Below are 21,510 nucleotides of genomic sequence, written 5' to 3' on the forward strand. Positions count from 1 at the left end.
AACGTGGCTGCGAATTCCTGGGGACGGGGGACCAACATCCGCTCCGCGTGGGCTGGAGACAACCCACTCTGGCAGCCACTATTGGCTAGCCGGTTCGTACAAGTCCCAGATCCGTAGCACATCCAACCACTTGTGGGGAAACTGGGCTTGCCGAGGCTCGTCGGTACGAAGAAATACGACCATAATCCCTTATACAGGCAATAGCACTGGAGAGGGGGGGCCTTTCACCGTCACCGGTTGGCAACTACGGAGGAATATGCAATTATGGTATGCATTATCCCACTCTGCAGTCGCTCATGATAGGCAGAGAATATTCTGTATTATATTGGACCGGAGAATTTCAGAGATAACTAGAGATTCTAGGAATGTCAAAATAAGTCATTATGACAGTCTCTGTCTTTTTCTTTTCCTTCTGTTTCTTTTCCCCTCTTTTTACACAACGGCTATCGCCAACTGTCCTCTGCAAAGTACTGGAACCCGGCTCCTCCTTCGGTAGCGCTATACCCTATTTCCTAATCTGGACCTAATAGAGGCTCGGATCGAAGCAGAGCCAATCCGATTGGGCTATCTTCGAGTGACCATGAGTGTCCCAAGGTAAGCTTATTCCTATGAGGAATGGGCAGGAAGACCCCTTTCAAGAACTTGACGACCTCAGTTTTGCTCGGGCCACGGACTCTGCTAGACAACGCTAAACCAAATCCTACACGAGACGAGGCCAAGACGCCAGCATCTCAGCGATTACAAGATTTTGATGACAGGCACTTATCATTCTGATATGAGAAGATGAGCCTAATTCCACCAGCGAATGACAAGCTCCAGAGCTAGGTCTGCTTATCAGTCCAACGCTCGACTCCGATCCAATGGGCCTTGAACCTCCCCGCAATGGGCCTCCGAAACAGTTAGTGCTCCCTCCCGCTCCGGGCACATTGGCCCACCAGCATCGCGCAGACTTGCTATATTAGGAAAAGCTTGCCTGGCCATCTATCTTATCACTTCTCTCCTCCGTAGGGCCTCGAGCCATCAAGAGGCAAAACGGAATATCAGAGACGATGGAATGCTTAAATGCCCCGATCCCGCAGAGTCAGGATGCAACCAGCTACTGCGCGCTCCCTGAGCCATGTCGAAAGAAGACGCGAATCAGGTATTCGACAATGCCACGAACGAAGATGTCCGCCTGGAGAGTCTGGGCTATGAGCAGGGTAGGTATATCGAGACCCTATTTTATCACTGCCCCTCATACTGACATTCCTGTGTCTCTAGAGCTCAAGCGCTCCTTCGGCCTGCTTAGTATGATTGGCTTCAGCTTCAGCGTGGTGACATCGTAGGGACCATCTATCTAAAGAAAAAGGGGGGTTTTGGAGTGTATTAACGGTTTTGATAGATGGACAGCCCTTAGTGGTGTATTTGTTGTCGGCGTGACATCTGGTGGTCCGCCGGTAATGGTCTTTAGCTACATTGGTGTCAGTCTCTTGACTCTTGCAGTGGCCATCCCAATGGCGGAAATGTGCTCGATGTATCCCGTTGCAGGAGGACAATACTCATGGGTAGCAGCCCTTGCTCCACCAAAGATTGCCCGAGGTCTATCGTATGTGACTGGATGGTTCATGTTGATCGGTACGTCACGATAATGCCCATTTGATGACATAGAGACTGAATTTATAGGTGTTCTTGCCATGGGCGCGACGAACAACTCAATCGCCTCGAATTTTGTGCTGGGGATGTCAAACCTCATCTTTCCGGACTATGCTATCCAACGATGGCACACGGTGCTTGTTGCGTATCTGGTTGCCTTTCTTTCCACCGGGGTCAACCTTTGGGGATCCCACCTGCTTTCTCGCGTCGCGAAGTTCATTCTGATCTGGAATGTCGGGTCCTTTGTAGTCATCACAATCACGTTGTTGGCCACGAACGACCATAAGCAGCCGGCCCACTTCGTATTCCAGGATTTCGAAAACTCGACTGGATGGGGCACTGCCATGGCTGCAATTCTTGGAATTCTACAATCCTGTTTCGGAATGTGCTGCTATGACGCGCCGGCACACATGACCGAGGAAATGACATCGGCCTCCAAGGAAGCGCCGAAAGCCATTATCCTAGCAGTTGCCCTCGGGGCTGTCACTGGCTTCATATTCCTCCTGGCCCTGTGCTTCTGCATTGGCGACATTAATGAGACAGCGAACTCTGCCACGGGGGTTCCTGTTATCCAGATCATCTACGATTCCACGGGTAACAAAGCAGCCACGGTCATTCTGAGCTGCCTGATTACAGTGATTGTGATCGTTGCCGGCAACAACCTCATCGCCGAAGGATCGCGATCCGTGTATGCCTTTGCTCGGGATAACGGCCTTCCGTTCTCGAAGGTTTTCAGCAAGGTCGACGAGAAAAGCAAAGTCCCCGTGAATGCGGTGCTCTTGACCCTCGCGGTGCAATTGGCCCTCGATGCCATCGACTTCGGCACGACCACCGGGTTCGAGACTGTCATTTCCATTGCGACGGAAGGCTTCTGTAAGTGCCATATGTTCCTGCTGGGCGATCTCATGACTCATTATGGTGTTTAGATCTTTCATACGCCATGGCTTTAGGCAGCCGCCTCGTGGGGTATTTTACCGGCCATGTGACCAAAATGGAAGGACCGTATACGTTATCCGTGCCTGTATCAATCGGATTGAACCTATTGGGACTTTTATTCCTTTTGTTTGCCTCGATCACTTTCAATTTCCCCAGCACGTACCCGGTCAATCAAGAGTCGATGAACTACACTAGTGCCGCCATCGGTGTCATAGCGCTCATCAGCCTCTTAACCTGGTTCACGACGGGCAAAGACCATTTTACCGGGCCCGGGGCCGTCAGCGTTCTGAAGGGCCAGAACACCCCCCAGCAGGGATCATCCCCGACCGAGGCGGGAGAGAAGAAGAGCTAGAGGCCGGATTGGAGGGATGTGGGGGGGGGACCTTATCCTTCCTCTTTCCAAGACTCCGAGCTATAATAAGGATTATATATGTAGAACTATGAATCGGGATATTGTCTTGTTCGCTTCTCAATCTACCAGCCGAACTCGACCAGTGTGTTCTCGTCATCAACAAGCTTGCCAAATAGTTCTTCCGGCGAACCCTCCGTAGCAGCCCGCACAATAGGCCGAGCCCCCTCCTCTGCTGATTTGACACCCTGGCCACCCCCAAAGTTGGTGCGACAGAAGCCTGGGGCAGCATGAACAGCGAGAATGTTCTCCTTCTCGAGACGGACAGCATCAACGGCAGTAATCATATTCACCGCAGACTTGCTACTACGGTAAACAGGCAGCTCCCAAATCTTGGCACCGTACTCCGAAGTTGGCGAGTACGCGATGCCGATTTGGCCAAGGCCGCTCGTCACGTTGACAATACGTCGGTCATGGTACTTAGATGCGCGTAGGAGGGGTAGGAAAGTTGCCGTCATCACGGCCACACCGAAAACATTTGTTTCAAACACGGCTCGGTAGCTCTCGCGTAGAGTTGCATTCGGGTCGGGCGATCTGTTGATGCCAGCGTTATTGATGAGGATATCCAGCGCTCCGAACCGCTCTTCAACAAGCTTGGCGGCGGCAGTGATGGATTCGTCTTGGTCGAGATCGATGACGACAGGCGTCAAAGAGGCATCAGGGCTAGAGACTTGCAGTTGCTTGACTGCACCTTCGGCTTTTTCTGGGAGCGGGCGGCAAGAAGAAGGTTGTATTGGCCAGTGCTGGCAAGCTGTTGTGCCGTCGCGAATCCGAGGCCCTGGTTGGCACCGGTGATCAGAATCAAGGGTTTAGCGACGGCCATCGTAGGAAGGTTTGTAATTGAAGGTATGAAGAAAAATCTTGTTATGGATTTGTTGATGTTGATGGGAAGGCAGTGGCGAATTAATACCAAACATCCCAAAACAAAGAGATGGCCTCAACGGAGTTTAGGGTTTTAGGAAATTCGAATCTGACGGACTTAGATCGGATTTAGGATTTCCGCCTTCCATGTCATATACCCCAATTCTACAAGGGTACTGTAGGGTACTGTACATTGGACTAAGGTAGCGACTAGTACTTAGTTACCCGCCACTAAGACATACATTGCTTTTGATCTGGCGATCGAGTTTCACAAGGTTGGCTGGCCGAGCACGGCATACGTCGACGGTTTGGCAGTTCGCAAAGTCACCAACACCTTGTCTGTTCCCCCGTCCTCAGCGCTCCAGCCCAGTGAGTACCAGCCAGGGGTATCGAAGATGGGTTCTGCGTAGAAGCTTGCATTGTGCACTTTTGTCATTACATAGCCACCGTAGGTCCACCAGATACTAGTCAGCTTCCCCTGCGTATCATTCGATGAGGTCAGGCCCACCTCCGGGCCTGATGAGTTCAGATAGAGGACCTCATTTGCCGTACTGGTATTGGGATGCGCGAGCCAGGTGTAATCGGCCGAAGTCGAGACAGTAACTGGAGCACATGACTGGATTAGTTTCGAGACAGCACCAATAGCTGGACACACAGAGCGCCTTACAAGACACAGAGGATAAGTCCATTCCGCTGGGTTTAGTTGGATCGCCAATCCAAGCTAGGCCTTCAGGGTCTTCTGTTTAGTCCCGGTGCCATGATGCACTTCGTCGAGAGAGCCGAAGAGGGGATCACACCTTTTGCAGTATATACCTCGAGACCACCAATGTTTTCGCCGAATGCGTAGAGATGGAAAGGAGAATCATCGGCACGTCTTTCCAAAGGGCTTGCAAAACTGAGGGATTGGAGCAAGGCAGCTCCTAGAAGAAAGACAGTGGGACGGCGAGCCATATTGGGAAATTTGTGGGCGATACCAGGCAGAGAGATCATAGCCAGCCTTTTCACAGTATTGGAGAAAATGAGACAATGAGACAGGATTCAGACAAATATAAGCAACTACACGGCCACCGTCTAGTAGAGTAGGGCCGCGCGGCATCCACCATTCCCTGCTTACCAATTCAGATGATTCCATAAATATCAGACTCGTATATGCATCTCAGACCGGGGTGACAAACTTGACATTCAGGCGGCCCGGGCTCATCCTCGAGCCCTTCGCCAATTATTGCCGGTTTCCAGCCCAATGCGAGCTCATAGCAGCTGGGGATATCAGGGCCTCCTGCCAGACATCTAAGCGTTCATGCAAAGCATCGCAGCTCGGGGCTCCTGTCACGATCAGGTCCCTCAAGCCACTCAGCTGATGCTGCGTATCATCCAGTAACGATAGCTGTTACGAAACAATAGAGTGGATACTGGCGCCTACCATCTGCCAGGTGACCGCGGTCTATCCGACCAGCTTTCCTTCTTTTCACTAGTTCAGAGGCCATGATACGCGCTCAGCAGACAATCAAACACGGCCCTTGCTCGTAATCGTGGATATCGAGAGCCAGAAATAGCTCTCGTCCCAGCAGGCGTACCGCGAGAGTCGGCCTTGCAGGCCCAGGGCGCGCCTCGCATCCTTTGCGCTCTGATCGTATCCGGATTTTTGGACCCTGAGGAGGCTGCATCTATTCCCGGAACTTCCTGTTATCCAGAACACCAGACGTGAGCTGACCGATTGAGCGATTGCTTCGATGTATATAAACATAGCAAAGATCGATTGTCATCATATATAGTTCCGCTCAACCCATTCGTCTCATGAGGCTTTCGTTTGCATAGCTCGGTCAAATCGTATACCATCTATCCTTTTACAAGATGAGACTTCATACAGTCTTGTCTTGGGTATATGCCCTAGGGGGCAACAGCGTCTACCATACCATGGCTCGGGACTCGAGCAGTGGACCTCCATCCAAAGCCCAAGAGATGTGCAGGCAATTCGGCCAACAATAGACAGAAGTGGTGCGACTACAGGATCAACACCGATTATACCACTGTCGTCCCTGACACCGGTGTCACTCGCGAGTACTGGCTCGCAATCGACGAATTGAATCTAGCTCCAGATGGCGTTTCCCGCCCTGTCATGGCTGTCAACGGCACTATCCCCGGCCCTACGATCTATGCAGACTGGGGCGACGAGGTTGTCATCCATGTCACCAACAATCTCCACCATGCGGAGAACGGGACTAGCATTCACTGGCATGGTATTCGCCAGAACTATACCAATCAAAATGATGGCGTGGTATCAGTCACCCAATGCCCCAGCCCGCCTGGGTCCACTTTCACATACAAGTGGCGTGCTGTTCAATATGGCTCAACCTGGTACCATTCGCACATTGGCCTTCAGGCCTGGGAAGGGGTCTTTGGCGGGGTGGTTATCAACGGCCCTGCGAGCGCCAATTATGATCACGATGTGGGCACCGTGATTCTGAGCGACTGGTCCCATCAGACCGCGGACGAGCTTTATACTTACGCACAAACTGTTGGGCCAGTCCCGATGGACAATGGCTTGATCAACGGGACCAACGTATGGAACAACCAAGGGTCGCGTTTCCAGATGAAGGTCCAGAAGAACCAATCTTACCGGATTAGACTGGTCAATGCCGCCATCGACACGGTCTTCAAATTTATGATCGATAACCATACCCTGACCGTGATTAGCTCGGACCTAGTGCCGATCAAGCCCTATACGGCTGACTTTGTCACTATCGCGATGGGTAAATGAGAACGACCCTCCCCCTCCACCTTCGAGGAAGACAAAACCTTTAACCTTGGGATAGGCCAGCGATACGATGTGATCGTCACAGCGAACCAGCAGAGGATCGCCGACGACTTCTGGATCCGGTCAATTCCACAAACCGCATGCTCCGCCAACAACTCCCGAATCGACGATATCAAAGGCATCCTGCATTACAACCACCGGGCCGGAACACCCACGACCAGCGCCTGGGACTACGTTGACGGGTGCATCGACGAAACCAACCTGGTCCCCGTCGTCGCCAAGAATGTCGGCACCGCAGACTTCATGACCCTCGAGGATGTCACGTTGGGCAGCAACGCCGACGACCTCTTCCGCTGGGAATTGAACAGCACCACCATGCTCGTGTCGTGGGAGGACCCCACCCTGCTTCAGATCCACGAGAATACCACTTCCTTCCCGGCCTCCAGCGGGGTCATCGAGCTCCCCCAGGCGAACGAATGGTTTTACCTGTTTATCAATACCAGCTTCGTCGTGACGCACCCGGTCCATCTGCACGGGCATGATTTCTTCATTCTCTCCCAGGGCCCAAACCCATATAACGGCACCCTGAACACGAAGAACCCGCCGAGGAGAGATACCGCGCTCTTGGAGGGCCAAGGGCATCTGTTGATTGCGTTCCAAACGGACAACCCCGGGGCGTGGCTCATGCACTGCCATATCGGATGGCACGTCGAGGAGGGCTTTGCGCTGCAGTTTGTGGAGCGCGAGAGTGAAATCGAAGATGTGATCGACTACAAATCACTCAAGTCAAATTGTGGCTCTTGGCGCGCATACGATACGAAGTTCGACATTCAGCAGATCGACTCGGGGGTTTGAGCCCGGGGGGGCGTCTCGCTTATCATCATCTGTACTTAGCCTTTGCGGCATCCACGAAATCTGTCCATATACTTGTATCTCCTAATTCAGCAATATACTTGATTGGTCGGTTTTGGGCAATGTATCTCCTCGTACTTGCAGGCTCAGTATGCACCCCGCTATCAAACCATGCGCTTTGCCACTGCGCACCCTGGCCTCTAAGATTCTGCGACAGGAGCAAATATTGATGTCATATCTTTGGATAGCCCCGAGAGACGAATCAAAATTGCAGCAACGAGACGCGAGCATAGACTGATCTCATACTGAGCCCAGACATGTTTCCAACTTGACCACGTCGCAGCCGTGTAACCAGCTCCTGCGGGAGCCGCAAGTGAGGGCGCAATCTTGAACCCTAAAGAGGCCCGTGGAGCCCATGGAAGGTCCAGTCACCTCCAGGGCCTTCGGCTTTCATGCTCGATGTTACGGTGTGCTTAGCGTGGCCCGTGTACCCCGTATAGGCCGTATAGGAGCGGAGTTTTACTTTTTTTTTTTTTTGGTTTTTTTGTTTTTCCCCCCAAGCACTCCAGCCAGGGGAACCCAAAGTCGCCAACCCGAATAGAGAATGGCGCGCGATAGGGTTTCAGGCACTAGCGCCTTGGAGAAGTCCAACACGAGCTCGGCAAGGGCAGGGTTAAGTGGCGGTCTACTGGCTAAATTGCGGTCGCGCTGCGGGCATGGGCTGACGGGGGCTCGACCCTGGGTGGGGACCCGTCCAGCCCCCCCCGCGGGCTTGTTAGTGCCAATCTGGAAAGCAAGAACCAATCCCACTGGGGATCAAGTGACAGTGAATCTCACTAGACACTGCATCGTAGGAGAAGCGGTATGACCCCGGCCAATCGGGGAGCTGGAAGAAAACTAGTCGATCGTGCCTGGAGTCCTCCGTACTCGCAAAGGCAAAAAAAAATCCATCGCAGTGGGCCCGTGGAAAGCTTCTCTTTGTGCTTCATATGAGATGCAGTATCACCACACCTCTTCCTAGCAACTTGCTGCCAGTCGTACGTGGGGTTGATCCCAAGTTAAAAGGCACTTACAAGTTATCCATCTGCGCTTCCTTCCGCGGTTTGTCTATCATTCTAGATACTCTCTCCGGGCGCTTGCATGTGTCGGAATCTCCAATATCATCATGATCACATTCTTCCTGCTGGGCAGCGTGGTGGCTTATGGGCTGGTGGCTCTGATCTATCGTCTTCAGATTCACCCGCTGAGCAAATTCCCTGGGCCGCGCCTGGCAGCTATCTCGGGCCTCTATGAGGTCTACTTCACCTTGACAACTGGCTCATTTGAAGAGCAGATCGAGAAACTGCACGAACAATACGGTAACGGCAACCGCCCCATCTGCCAGTATTGCACGGATCCAATGGATGACTGACGGTATGAACAGGCCCGGTCGTGCGCATTACCCCGGACGAGGTACATGTCACATCGACAACGTCCAACTCTGCCGATCGCTGGATCAAGGGCAGCGAGACGCTAGACTCTGGCCGTCACCAATCTCGGTCCAGCCCATATTTCCAGGCGAGCAAGCGCCCCTCGATTTTCCAGGTGGAGGTACATCAGATTGTCCGGCTGCTGCAGCGGCCGCACTCGCATCGCGTGTTCACGCTGCCACGGTTCTACCAGGGCCGGTTCATGCCAGAAGAGAGCGATCTGAGGACGGCCATTCGCAGCCCCTCAATGGCGCCCGAACATCCAACAGGGTGAACTATGTCCTCGGCAAAAGCCCAAGCGCTTGATTCCCCATTGGACCGTCGCTCACGGGAGCCGCCAAAGCAGCCGGTTTAGAGTTGACTCCCCCGCAATGACGAGAAAGAGCCGGGGCGCCGTGACAGCTTTCAGGTTTGGCTGGCACATGGTTCCACGTTTACCGCTTATTGAGCTGGGTCTGTTTGGTGGGGGAACTAGGGGCAATGCGCCGGATCCAGAACAAAGAAAACCAGAGTCGCGAGTCCCGTGCGGAGGAGTTGGAGCTGGGCTCCACTATCCCGAACCCGATTTTTCTAGACTTTTGGACTTACGCCATTGTCTCCTTTTCAAAAAAGCCTTTCTCCTCCCCTGGACCTTTTCTCTGGAGGAGTCAGTCGCCATGGTATGTACCTGATTGCTTCATCGTTTCTGCGTGGGAGTTCCTGCACGGCCAGCATAGGCCATGTTGATCACCGCGCGTATCGGATCCAGGCACAAACTAACATCGCGCATGTATAGCCTCACGCGGATTCTTCCTATTTCCTGCCCGGCCAGTCCAAGGCTGAGGTCTACACACAGGTCCTCGAACAGGCACAGGGTCTGCTGCACGGCCAGCGCAATTGGGTCAGTACCATTCCCTGCGATCGTCGCGTCTCCGCAATCCTTTGCAGCTGTCAAAACCTTTATACCATCCTCGTAATCATGGACGGACATGAATTGTTCTAAGCTAACGTGTGTCGGCAATTATAGGTCAGGTAAGGTTCACACATCACCGAACTTCAAGCTGTTACACCCAAACTCACCCTCGTCAAGCAACCTCTCCAACGTCTCCTCCCTCCTCTGGCACGCCTTCGCCGCTCTCCCCGCTCCCTCTTCCTCGGTCAACTGGGCCGGCTTCTACATCCGCGATGACAAGTTTCCGGTCCTCGCCTCTCCTATCTCCTCGCCCCCCTTGAGTGGTCCCGAGGGGGGTCGCCGGCGTCACCATCACCACCACCTACGCTTCAGCCGAAGACCAAGTCCTCCTCCTGGGTCCTTTCCACGGCAAACCTGCTTGCCAGGAGATCCGCTTCGGCAAAGGCGTCTGCGGCACGGCGGCCGCTAATAAGAAAACCCTGATTGTGCCGGATGTCCTGGAGTTCCCCGGCCACATCGCCTGCGACGCAGAAAGCCGAAGTGAGATCGTTGTGCCTATTCTTGTTCGCGGCGAGGTGAGTTTTTTTTTTTCCTTGTTCCCCTCTCTTTCACTTCGCTGGTCTTGCGTGGTGTTGTTCCCGTTTTCGGGCGTCTTGCTGATTTCGCCTTATCAGACTGTCGCCATTATCGATATTGATTGCGTGGAGCCTTCGGGCTTCGACGAGGAAGATCAGAAGTACCTCGAGCAGCTGGCGGCTATCCTGGCCGATAGCTGTGATTGGTGATTGAGGGGGGGGGGGGGGCTCGGCATACAGACAAGCTTATGTGCTACGATTGAGATTATAATGACGGGTTTGGGCATTTAGATATCGGGCTTCCGATGGCACAAAGGATCCGAGTCGCGGGTTTGTGCATAAAAGTCATGCTTCCGCGTTGTACAATTGACTTACGATTAACGTGTCTGTTGTTCCTTTTTTTTTTTCTACATTTTTCTTCTTCTTTTTCTGTATTTATCAAAAGTGAAACAGATTGCTTCAGAGGGTCCATTACCGCCAAGCTGTTCCTTCGAGGGACCATTCATCTAAGATGAATCTAGATAATTTAGATGTGACTATACGGATCCACGCGAGGTCCGCTCATCGTCGCCACCGTTCCGGCTCAGCGCACAGAGCATCATAACATGCCTACTTTCAGGGTGTCACTGATGTTGGGAATGCTGGAGCATTGGGCAGTGATACAGTCGCTTCATGCATAACCGCTGCTACGTCTTCGAGTCCAGCATGCATGGATACCAGTAGACCTGGAATCCAAGACAACCCCAACGCAGTATCTGCCAACTGATCCCTCCCCAGATACACCACCGACGTTCTCTCCCAGCCCTAAAACCCAACCGTAACCTCATACCCATCGCCTGTCACCTCCGTCCGGAAATCCACCTGCCCAACACAATCCCCATATTCATGGGGCTTGCCTGCACGGCCCTGCATCCCCGCACTCACCGGATTCCCGAAAACAACCTGTGTCGCCGGCAACTGCCCACACGAATGCGACCCCGAATTCCACGGATAATACTCCACAAACCCGACCTGGCTGCCCTGAGACCCCCGGACCCAGCCGGCAGCGTATAAGCCCCGATATGCGTGCGCGCCCCCGTCACCGTATCCACCAGCGTCCCTGTCCACGTCTCGCCTCCCGAATTCACCACTTCGAGCGCGAACCCGTGCGCGTAGTTGCCGGGGACCTCGACCGCGCAGCTCACCCCCGCGCCGCCGTCCGCGCCGTCGTGGCAGTTCGCGTCGCGGGTGGTCGTCCCGTTGACGAAGCTGGAGAAGACGCCGTGGATGATGGGGGTGGAGGCGGAGTCTTCGCGCGGCTGCAGACCTGTGTAGCCGACGTCGGCGGCGCCGGCGAAGCCGAATTGTCGGCGAAGTAGTAGCCTGATTTGTGGGGGGCGGAGGGCATGGAGATTGGGAAGGTGATTTCGGTGAGTCCGGTGGAGGGGGCGGACGGGATGTTCCAGGAGAGACCGACGAGGGCGGTGCTGGAGTGGATGAGAGTGGTGAGGAGGGTGGTATGGAGGAGGGAGGATGAGGGCTTCATTCTGGGGCCTGGGGTGATGAGGAATGAGAGGGGGGGTTCTACCTGGGATTCTAGGTGAATAGCTTGGGGCCCCTTTTCATGCGAGCGGATCTGTGAGCTTTTATATTCATAGTTTTGCGCATGCTTGCGAGGAAATTAATCGAACGGATGATCAAGATGAACCGTCGTGTTTCGACTCTATGATCTGCAAACTTTATCGAGGTTAAGCGATGTTACATGACGGCTTACCGGTGATTCATTTGGACGGATTGAGAAGGACCAAGCGAAATGGCTGCACGAAGAGCATGAAAAGCGTTGGGGGCATGTTCCAATGTCGTAGACTCGTTAAATATGGCCCCCGTTGCAAGAGTGTCTTGAGCTCCAGCAGGTCGAGCGCCATGTGGAGACCGAGGTGTCACTAGCGGGAGATCTTCCCAAGCTCCATTCTCCAACTCTCTACAACCTGCCCGCGGTAGTCGGAGGGCGGGCCATCAGGAACAAAATCTCCACGATATGTAGATAAACCTGGTGAGGATGGTGTCTAGCCAGGAGCGAGGAAAGACAGTCGAAACATCAGATACAATAACCGAAACCCGAGATCCATGACGGCTGAACCGAAATGACCAAAAGTATGATAGAGTAACCGCTAACCGTATCTAAATACAACAAGGAGCAAATATATCGTTAGTCTATGCAAGGAACAGCTCTAGTTGGCGGGACAAATCGATGATACCGCAAGAACGCCGTGGCCCGAAACGACAGACATCAAGGTGTGGATGGTCATGACAAAAAGAATCTCTCCCGAGATACTCTGTAGAGGATCACATATTCAAAAGACTCAATTGCCGTCGCATCGAATAAGGAGACACGGAGTCCCCATCTTCGCTCGGACCAATGCCGCTATCCGTACCGTTCAATCCTGCGTCGGTATCAATGTCCCATTGCTCGTCCGCGGCGTCTTGGGCTTCTGGCTCCTCCCCGCTGCCATCCCAGCCCTTTTGAACAGCCCCTCGTGTGTTCCAGCGCAGAGCACGCTGGACGCTGGTGAACCACTCCCCGCTATCAGATACGACGGTGGGGAATGGGTACTGGCTGGCTTCGACGGTAACATAGTCGCCTTGTCGGAGCTCGACGCGGCCCTTGCCGTCAAAGGAACAGTAGGCCGTTGATCGGGAGGCATGGGGCACAGCAATGCGAAGCAAGTGGGAGTCCGAGAGGACCATCGGGCGGAATGAAAGAGTATGAGGGCAGATGGGAGTGAGAAGGATTCCCGGAATAGAAGGATGCATGAGAGAGCCGCCAGCGGACAAAGAATAAGCAGTCGATCCTAAGATTCAGTTAGCCAAAGACAGACACAGGCTCAATTCGATATGCAGGGAGACATACCAGTAGGTGTTGAGAAGATGCAGCCGTCGGCCTGAACGACCGTCAACAGCTCGTTATCGGCGTATAGTTCCAAGTTGGATACATAGGGCGAGGGCCCGCGGTCGATGACCACTTCATTGAGGACTTCAAACTGTTCGCCTTCCTCAACTGCCCCAGCCTCGGCGCCTTTACTCCGGTCTTTCCGGAAGACCGTGCAGGTGAACCGCATGCGCAGATTCACGCGCATGCCGACCTCACCCATGACTGCATTGAGATGGGATTTATATTCCGAAAACTCGAAGTTGGTCAGGAAACCGAGGCTTCCGAGGGAGAAGCAGAAGACGGGCGGCACGACGCGCTGGAAGAGCCACGAGGTGAACAGCACAGTACCGTCGCCGCCAAGCGTCAAGACCAGATCGAATTTATCCGGCGATGTCCAGCAGAGATCAGGGGTCCAGTACTGCAGCATCTGGGCGAACCGCGGGTCTTTCTGAACGAGTCCCGCGGCGTCGAAGCGCTTGGAATTTCGGAGCTTCGCATCAACATAAACGTTGACCCCTACTTCGCTGCCATATCGGGGCGTCGAGAGGAGCCATTCGGCCAGTTCCCGGGTGAGATGGACCAGGCTGTTATCGCGGGCCTTGGTGACAATCATGACATTGCGCACCGCCCGCTTGATAGGTCGCCTCTGCAGCTGCTTCGAAACCTCTCGGACGCCCGTTGCAGTCTGGACTAGCCGCGAATGTGAGAGCCACTCATCATCTGCAATCTCCTCCAAGACCTTCTTGATATTTACCGCATCGTCGAATCGCTGGTGGAAGTAACACGGCGACTGCATCACGAGTCTGGCCGTGGCGGGCGACCGATCGAGATATGTGCCAAGCTGCAGACTGGATAGCGCCGCGGAGAGCTTTTGAGAAGCACTGCTACACCGACGCTCTTTCTCCCTCCGGCGGGCCCGGGTTCTGGCTGCTACCCTGGTTATTGCTCTGGTTGGCAACCAGGTCTGACCAAGCGCTGGGGGCGGGGACGCCCACGCCCTGGTTATTGGTATTGGCAGCTGGCCCAGCGCTGCCACCGATCGAGCCATGTCCTCGTGATGCCAGGGCTTTCATGATCGTTTGTCGAGGGATTCGATCGACAGAAAGCGTTCGCTGGGTCGTCGGCCGATGTCCGGAGACTGACTTCTGGCGGAGTCGCTGCAGAGTCGGGGAGGGCAACGACCGAACGGCCTCCTCTTGGGATGAATAATCTATCTTCTGTGAAGGCAGCGCTCCGCTGCCGGGAGGTCTGAGGGCGGAATCGTGCGGATGGATGTCGTGTGTCTGAAAGGGTTCTATATGAAAGGCATAGTCCCGTAGAAGAGCTGCACCGACAACGGTGGATGCGGACGGAGGAGGTGGGGCAGTTGGGGTCGGAGATAACGACGCGGCGTGATCTGAAGCCTCTGGCTTCAAGGGTTTCGAGGGAGGCACGTCAGATTGGAGAGATTCATTGCCGGGCGACGCCATGAAGGGCCTGATTTTCGGCGGGATTCCTGGAGATACCAGTTAGAAACCCGGGGTTCGGCTGTAGCGGGCTTTAAACGGCCCTTACTAGTCCTGTTCAATCTTACTCCTGGTTGTAAGCCGCCCTGGAAAGGGTGAGATTCTACCGTCTTCCACAGTACTTTTTTTTTTTTTGGTAAACAGAGATCTGCAGAGCAGGGGGGTGCTCGGGTAGACTGGGGTGTCCCCGATCGGCGATGCTTATGATTTGTAAGGTACACGCGTTTTTTAGGTAGAGAAGGATGGCGAGAGGAAAGACAGAGTAACTCACCTCGAAGCGCTCAAAGCGCAGCTCTTGCGCAATTGCGACAAGTCCTTTTACCCCTTTTACCACTTTTGGGATGCTGTGGCCGAATATGGGTTGGTTTTTCCAGGTGACGTTTACATACGCTTTACATCTAACTACCAAAAGTTAATGGTTCTGGCGGTTCCAATCCGGCAATCCCAAAAGGGTCTGGGCCGCCACCCCGTACTCGTTGGAAAATTTAGCTATTAGATATGGATTGGTCTTGTTTACGTTTCGAACTCGGATCCTGGTCTCATGGAATAAGAATGCGGCGTAGAAACAAAGTTTTGAATCTTTGACCTGGACACAGTGCAAATGCCATGTTTGAAAAGCTCTCGCTTTCTTCACTCACTTGGCGCCGCCCTTGCTATGGATGGTTTCACAAGGGCGACCGGGCTCAGGAACCCGCCGGTCGGCTTTGGAGAGATCTCAACAGACATGCCAGAGGCCACTGGTTGAGTAGCCGGTTTGACACATCTAAGAACACGTATCAGACGGTAGGGATTCAGGCTTCCTGTGTAACCTTCCCACTTAAACTGTGACACGCATCGTACGGGCGAGAAAGCGGTTTGCCAGTTGCACGAGACAGAAGAGTTGGGGAAGTGGACTCTCAGGGGTTCGGCAATCTGTACAGACAATGTGGAGAAAGCGAAGCTGGGTTTTCCGTTGGGGCATCGATAGGCAGTCACTGCGTATTTTCAGTTTGATTCGATCTTCCAGCTGTACACGCGATGGAGGTGGTCTTCCATGGCCTCGCGAATGAAGTTATCCAGGGTACCATCCTTTGACTCATCATCCATGGCAGTATCACCATCAGATCCGCGGGGATTCGCCCCTTGGCAAATTGAAGCTGCCTGTTCTCGAACTGACTCCCATGTCTCGAAATCAAACCGCCCTTGACTCTCGTTGAGTAACAAGTGGCCCTTTGAGGAGAATGCAAGCACATGGAGTGACACAGCATTAGCCACATCCTCCACCGGTGGGTCCTGAACGATCTGTCCTGATGGTGTCACAGCAAGCAACGTGGTAGCGAAGGTCATCGACAAAGGCACGGCAGCGGAAATCAGAGCGAGAAGCGACGCGTGGAGAAGGGCCGGGAGGATTGTCAGATACTGTATACATCAGCAGGCGTCCCCAAAATATCCAAAGCGAATCGATACGTACAGAATCACCGCGCTCCACGGCTTCGCCTCCAATGATAGCCAGTGTGATAACCACACCCCGGCGGGGGAATCCTTTCTCACGCCCGAGGACGATGCTCCCTAGCACACTGCGGAGAACCGACTCGACATACCCTTCACCGACACCTGCGGTGGTGTTACCTGGCTTAACAAAGACCTCAATGGTGGCATCTTCGGGCCTGAGGGCATCCTTGCGGGCGGGCAACTCGACGGGAGCGTTCACCGCGCCAAGCACATCGTATCCAGTGACAGGACATTTATAGGATGCAGAACCGTCTGCCCGTCTCAAGCCAGAGAGTGATACTGTAGGGCCGACCATTGTGTGAGAGAGAGTGGAGGGATTGGGGATTTGAGGAAGATAGTTGCTGGAGCATTAGAGTGATTTTTTTGATGGGCAATGCGGGCCGTGATCTGATTGGCCCGGTCCCGTGGATCCATGCTTGCCACGAGGAGTAAGTAGAGCAAGGCTGGCATTGTATTTCCTAAGCCCTTATTGGAATAAGTGCCTGGAATAACACCTGGTCTATATGCTTACAAGGAGCTATCCCATCCCTTAGCTAGTCGCTGGTATGTAGCGCAGACGCATAGAAATACCAATGACCATACCTTGTAATCTAATTAGAACTAGCATTTGACTGGGGTAATCTACACAAGAGCCTGCTGTTACAAGCTCGTAACTTGGCTGTCAATAAATTCCTATGCTATTGGATCTGGTACATCTAGGCTTGGTCGCACTCATCTGTCGACATCCTAGGGCTGATGGATATAATTGTCGATACTAACGAACGCCAATCCGCCCTACATTAGATCTTACCACGTACATGGTCGAGAGGACAATACGAAAGAGCAGACAGCTTACATTTCGGTTTATGAAACGCTAAGAATCTGAAGGCTATAATGGGATTCATAATCAAGAAACCTGGTGCCATGCAGTCATGGACTTCTCGGAACCATGGGTCCCTACATCGTGAAAGGAAAAGGCGAGAGCGAAGAATAAGCCCAACCACCTCCATTGGCTGGAAAGCCTCTCATGCGAAGAGCTCCATAGAACCAGGTTTCCTCCTTGCTTGGCCGAGTGGCTTATGATGAGCAAGCCGGGACACCGGGAATCAACGCCTCATCGGACACGCCCAATCAGACGAGGCACTCGGATAGCTCCAAGACAAACTAACCCAGCAGCCTCGCAAATTGTAGCAAGTTGTAGACCGGATCTTGGCCAGCCAAGCACTTGGGCTGGCTTAGCGCCCCAATAGGATCATCTCCAAGAAAGTGACAATTCATCCCCCGCTCATGGTATACGTGATGCTTCCCCTCATTTGACCGATCACACATACCAGTACGAGCACCCTTCTCTAAGAGATCTCCGTTCATTCAGTTCTTTTTTTCTTCTTTTCCTTTTTGCTTCGGGGCGTAAAAACGTATGACTGTGAAGAAAGGAACTTGGCTAGACTTCTAAAGCAGACTTCCACATATTATCCTCTTGACATTTTCTTTTCATCTTCTTGAATGGGCATAGAGACTATCGCTGACGTCGAGGAGTCGACGGAGCCTCCTATATGTGCTTATACTGATCCGAAGCCACATTCCGCAGCAACAAATGCAAAATACAGCTCTAGAGTGAGCACCGCCGACGCAAAAGCTCGGCCACTGATCAACGAACACCCAACACTTGCGCTCCGGGGGAAGTTCGAAACAGATCGCCCAGCCTTCCACTGCGTGGAACCTTCCACTATATGTGAGCTACTTCAAACAGATCTTCAAAATGGGTTATCTGATTCGGAGGCCGGTCTGCGCCTCGAGCGCGATGGCCCGAATACTGTACTCGAGGTCAAGGGCGTCTCGCCCTTGGAAATATTCTTGAGACAGGTATCCAATAGCTTAACCATTGTGAGTGTTTGCAGAATTCTACAGCCACATAGTCTGACTGTTCAAAGGTTCTACTGATAACCATGGGATTGTCCTTTGGTATCGACGACTATATTGAGGGAGAGTGATCACCGCCGTTATACTCCTGAACATTGTAGTCGGGTAAGTGCGGTATTCCCTTTCAATCTCGGTCTCAACTTGGCTAAATTGTTTTCAAGATTCATCCAGGATTATCGGGCAGAAAAGACAATCCTCTCGCTGCACCGCCTCTCTGCGCCAGTCTGTAAAGCCATCCGAGGTGGGCGAGTGGCGTCAGTCAAAGCGCAGTCACTCGTGGTGGGCGATATAGTGCGTCTATCTGTAGGTGATATAGTTCCCGCTGACCTACGTTTGTTCGAGGGCATGAATGCCTCGACCGACGAGGCACTCCTCACGGGAGAGTCTTTGCCTGTATTGAAGAACCCTCATCAAACCTTTGACTTGCCGGATATCCCAATCGGCGACCGAACGAACATGGCATACTCAGGGTGCAGTACCACTCAAGGCCGAGCCACCGGGATTGTTGTGGCAACTGGAATGGACACAGAGGTTGGAAAGATTGCACAGTTGCTTCGGCAGCAAACTCAAAACGCGAGCGAACCTCCTCTCTTTCGCCTCCTTCGGCGAATACAGACCTCGGCTAAGAATATCCTGGGGCTTGTGGGTACACCCTTGCAAGTAAAGCTTAGCAAGTTTGCTCTTTTGCTCTTCGCGCTTGCAATTCTCCTGGCTATCATTGTCTTCTCGGTCAATCTCTGGGATGTGCAAGGCGAAGTCCTGATTTACGGCATAGCTGTGGCCGTGGCAGTCATCCCAGAATCTCTGGTGGCTGTGCTCACTATCACCATTGCAGTGGGCACCAAGGCTATGGCGAGGGGCAATGTTGTCGTCCGCAAGCTCCAATGCTTAGAGGCTGTCGGCGGGGTAACAAATATCTGTTCTGATAAAACGGGCACTTTGACCCAAGGAAAGATGATCGCTCGGGCAGCCTGGATCCCAGGAGCCGGAGATCTGAGTGTATACAATACCAGTGACCCGTATGACCCCACAAGTGGCATGGTGCAGCTGAATGATATCACTTGTAGCTCTATTGACCCCAAAGACAACTTTTTCCTTGACTCATTTCTCTCGGCTCTGTCGCTTTGCAATCTGTCAATGGTGCATCAGGATGGCACAAGATGGACCGCCGTTGGTGAGCCAACAGAGATTGCTCTCCACGTTTTGGCCATGCGTTTTGACTATGGCAAAAACAAAGTACTATCTCGCAATCAGCTACAACTTCACTCTGAGTACCCTTTTGACTCAGCGATCAAAAAGATGACCGTCGTCTACATGAACAAGCAAGGGAACATCTATCAAGTCTACACGAAAGGTGCACCGGAAGCTGTCATCCCACATCTTTCCATCTCACCGGAGGAAGAACGCGATATTCGAAAGAAAGCAGACACAATGGCGGAAGCAGGACTTCGAGTGCTTTGCATCGGATTCAAGCAAACTCTCAGAGATGAAGAGAACAAAGTCACCCCAAGAAGTGCCGCCGAATCGACTCTGCGGTTTGGCGGGCTGGTAGGCCTGTACGATCCTCCACGGATCGAGACTGCCGCTGCTGTGCGGAAATGCCAGATGGCGGGCATCACCGTGCATATGCTCACTGGGGATCATATCAAGACTGCTACTGCCATTGCCTCAGAAGTCGGCATACTGGATCGTATCTCAACTATTTCAAAACCAGGAGAACTGATTATGGCAGCCGATAAATTCGATCAGCTGGCAGATACGGAGGTTGACTCGATAGAACAGCTTCCTCTCGTCATCGCTCGCTGCAGCCCGGCTACCAAAGTCCGAATGGTCGAAGCCATGCATCGACGGCAAGCGTTCTGTGTTATGACTGGTGATGGCGTGAATGACTCTCCTGCTTTGAAAAGAGCAGATGTCGGGATTGCCATGGGCAAAAATGGGAGTGACGTCGCCAAAGAAGCGGCCGACATGGTGCTCACAGACGACAACTTTTCGTCTATTGTCAAGGCCGTTGAGGAGGGAGACGTCTTTTTGATAATATCCAGAAGGTGAGCTACGCTATTTTGTTCTTCGTTCCGAGTGGCTAATGTTGTACTAGTTCCTCATGCACCTGCTCGTATCGAACATAGCACAGGTACTGCTGCTTCTTATTGCTCTTGCGTTCAAGGACGGTGGTGGGGATTCGGTCTTTCCACTATCTCCTCTGGAGATTTTATGGGCCAATTTAGTCACATCGTCCTTTCTTGCTGTGGGACTCGGCCTTGAAGAAGCACAGCCAGATATCATGATCCGCCCACCGCATGACCTCAAGGTCGGCGTCTTTACTTGGGAACTTATCATTGACAAGATGATATACGGAACCTTTATGGGGGCTCTCTGTTTAGTGGCCTTCGTCTGCGTGATCTATGCCGCCGGATCTGGCGTCACAGACCTGGGAGACGGGTGCAACGAAGGCTTCAATTCCAGCTGCGATACTGTGTTCCGGGCTCGAGCGACAACCTTTGCCACTTTGACGTTCCTACTGCTTGTAACTGCGTGGGAGGTTAAACATTTTTCACGTTCTCTATTTAACATGGATCCGATGCGAACTCCAGGACGGCTCTCAATCTTTCCTACCATCTGGAGAAATCGTTTCCTATTTTGGGCGGTCTTGGCAGGTTTCGCCCTTGCATTCCCCATTGTGTACCTCCCAGTGGTCAACGAGGTGGTTTTCAGACACCATGCTATCACCTGGGAATGGGGGCTTGTGTTTGGCTGTACAGTCACCTATCTTGCATGTGTCGAAAGCTGGAAGGCTATCAAGCGGAGGTTTCGTATTGGGAGTGGTAAATATGGAATTGCCACACTCGAAGATGGAAGGGCCGACGTTGACCTGAAAACGCCAACACTGCTGTCTCTCAATGCGAGCATGGAGAAGTGATTCAGATGGAAAGTAAACATGAGGCTTGATTCAACATCAAGCATGAGGCGAAGCAGTCTTTTTTTTCTTTTTCTTTTTTTGTGGCTTCTGTTTCATTCTCGCGTAATAGTTGATAGCCGCTTTTTTGTACTGCATCGTGCTGGTATTCCTTGTTGAAGCTACTGGTATTGTGTAAACGGGCTTGACCGTTGCAGCAAAGCCTGGTATCCATACAATCTAGTTGACATTTCCCAGCCCATAATTTGCACTTGTATTGTCGGATTTTAGCGTATATGAACTATGTATTCGAAATTAGCGAATTTATGATATCTGAAGAATAAGAAAAAAAAAAAGGAAAGTAAAGGGGAAAAAAAAAGACAAATTATGCTCCGAATGGGGGAATCGAACCCCCGGCTATCGTGTG

The 21,510-nt window shown here is 52.7% G+C and overlaps 10 protein-coding genes across 10 annotated transcripts; 5 read left to right on the plus strand and 5 right to left on the minus strand.

The window, feature by feature from the left end:
- Positions 1 to 1,117: 1,117 nt before the first annotated feature.
- On the plus strand, positions 1,118 to 2,920 carry N7468_004530 (putative GABA permease; the record flags this gene model as incomplete). The annotated part of the gene is made up of 5 exons (XM_058473827.1): positions 1,118 to 1,199; positions 1,261 to 1,321; positions 1,382 to 1,614; positions 1,663 to 2,505; positions 2,559 to 2,920. The coding sequence occupies 5 exons, from the start codon at positions 1,118 to 1,120 to the stop codon at positions 2,918 to 2,920; spliced, it is 1,581 nt and encodes a 526-aa protein (XP_058332830.1).
- Positions 2,921 to 3,042: 122 nt separating this feature from the next.
- Positions 3,043 to 4,274, minus strand: N7468_004531 (uncharacterized protein; the record flags this gene model as incomplete). Its single annotated transcript, XM_058473828.1, has 2 exons — positions 3,043 to 3,720; positions 4,131 to 4,274. The coding sequence occupies 2 exons, from the start codon at positions 4,272 to 4,274 to the stop codon at positions 3,043 to 3,045; spliced, it is 822 nt and encodes a 273-aa protein (XP_058332831.1).
- Positions 4,275 to 5,689: 1,415 nt separating this feature from the next.
- Positions 5,690 to 7,448, plus strand: N7468_004532 (uncharacterized protein; the record flags this gene model as incomplete). The annotated part of the gene is made up of 3 exons (XM_058473829.1): positions 5,690 to 5,799; positions 5,846 to 6,588; positions 6,652 to 7,448. The coding sequence occupies 3 exons, from the start codon at positions 5,690 to 5,692 to the stop codon at positions 7,446 to 7,448; spliced, it is 1,650 nt and encodes a 549-aa protein (XP_058332832.1).
- Positions 7,449 to 8,610: 1,162 nt separating this feature from the next.
- Positions 8,611 to 9,188, plus strand: N7468_004533 (uncharacterized protein; the record flags this gene model as incomplete). Its single annotated transcript, XM_058473830.1, has 2 exons — positions 8,611 to 8,803; positions 8,869 to 9,188. 2 exons carry the CDS (start codon positions 8,611 to 8,613, stop codon positions 9,186 to 9,188), a joined length of 513 nt encoding a protein of 170 aa, XP_058332833.1.
- A 382-nt stretch (positions 9,189 to 9,570) lies between these two features.
- On the plus strand, positions 9,571 to 10,591 carry N7468_004534 (GAF domain-containing protein; the record flags this gene model as incomplete). Its single annotated transcript, XM_058473831.1, has 5 exons — positions 9,571 to 9,573; positions 9,690 to 9,794; positions 9,931 to 10,129; positions 10,179 to 10,381; positions 10,481 to 10,591. 5 exons carry the CDS (start codon positions 9,571 to 9,573, stop codon positions 10,589 to 10,591), a joined length of 621 nt encoding a protein of 206 aa, XP_058332834.1.
- Positions 10,592 to 11,185: 594 nt separating this feature from the next.
- N7468_004535 (uncharacterized protein) lies at positions 11,186 to 12,145 on the minus strand (the record flags this gene model as incomplete). Its single annotated transcript, XM_058473832.1, has 3 exons — positions 11,186 to 11,510; positions 11,566 to 12,003; positions 12,135 to 12,145. The coding sequence occupies 3 exons, from the start codon at positions 12,143 to 12,145 to the stop codon at positions 11,186 to 11,188; spliced, it is 774 nt and encodes a 257-aa protein (XP_058332835.1).
- A 561-nt stretch (positions 12,146 to 12,706) lies between these two features.
- N7468_004536 (putative NAD+ kinase Utr1) lies at positions 12,707 to 14,088 on the minus strand (the record flags this gene model as incomplete). The annotated part of the gene is made up of 2 exons (XM_058473833.1): positions 12,707 to 13,212; positions 13,272 to 14,088. 2 exons carry the CDS (start codon positions 14,086 to 14,088, stop codon positions 12,707 to 12,709), a joined length of 1,323 nt encoding a protein of 440 aa, XP_058332836.1.
- An 88-nt stretch (positions 14,089 to 14,176) lies between these two features.
- Positions 14,177 to 14,761, minus strand: N7468_004537 (uncharacterized protein; the record flags this gene model as incomplete). The annotated part of the gene is made up of 1 exon (XM_058473834.1): positions 14,177 to 14,761. One exon carries the CDS (start codon positions 14,759 to 14,761, stop codon positions 14,177 to 14,179), a length of 585 nt encoding a protein of 194 aa, XP_058332837.1.
- Positions 14,762 to 15,781: 1,020 nt separating this feature from the next.
- On the minus strand, positions 15,782 to 16,583 carry N7468_004538 (putative exosome complex subunit Rrp46; the record flags this gene model as incomplete). Its single annotated transcript, XM_058473835.1, has 2 exons — positions 15,782 to 16,195; positions 16,248 to 16,583. The coding sequence occupies 2 exons, from the start codon at positions 16,581 to 16,583 to the stop codon at positions 15,782 to 15,784; spliced, it is 750 nt and encodes a 249-aa protein (XP_058332838.1).
- Positions 16,584 to 17,770: 1,187 nt separating this feature from the next.
- N7468_004539 (putative potassium/sodium P-type ATPase) lies at positions 17,771 to 21,107 on the plus strand (the record flags this gene model as incomplete). The annotated part of the gene is made up of 4 exons (XM_058473836.1): positions 17,771 to 18,151; positions 18,199 to 18,254; positions 18,349 to 20,212; positions 20,286 to 21,107. The coding sequence occupies 4 exons, from the start codon at positions 17,771 to 17,773 to the stop codon at positions 21,105 to 21,107; spliced, it is 3,123 nt and encodes a 1,040-aa protein (XP_058332839.1).
- Between the last annotated feature and the right edge of the window lie 403 nt (positions 21,108 to 21,510).

Source organism: Penicillium chermesinum (genome assembly GCF_028974085.1).
Source record: "Penicillium chermesinum strain IBT 19713 chromosome Unknown utg000003l:1.0-5111272.0:1.0-5115320.0, whole genome shotgun sequence".
Classification (NCBI taxonomy): domain Eukaryota; kingdom Fungi; phylum Ascomycota; class Eurotiomycetes; order Eurotiales; family Aspergillaceae; genus Penicillium; species Penicillium chermesinum.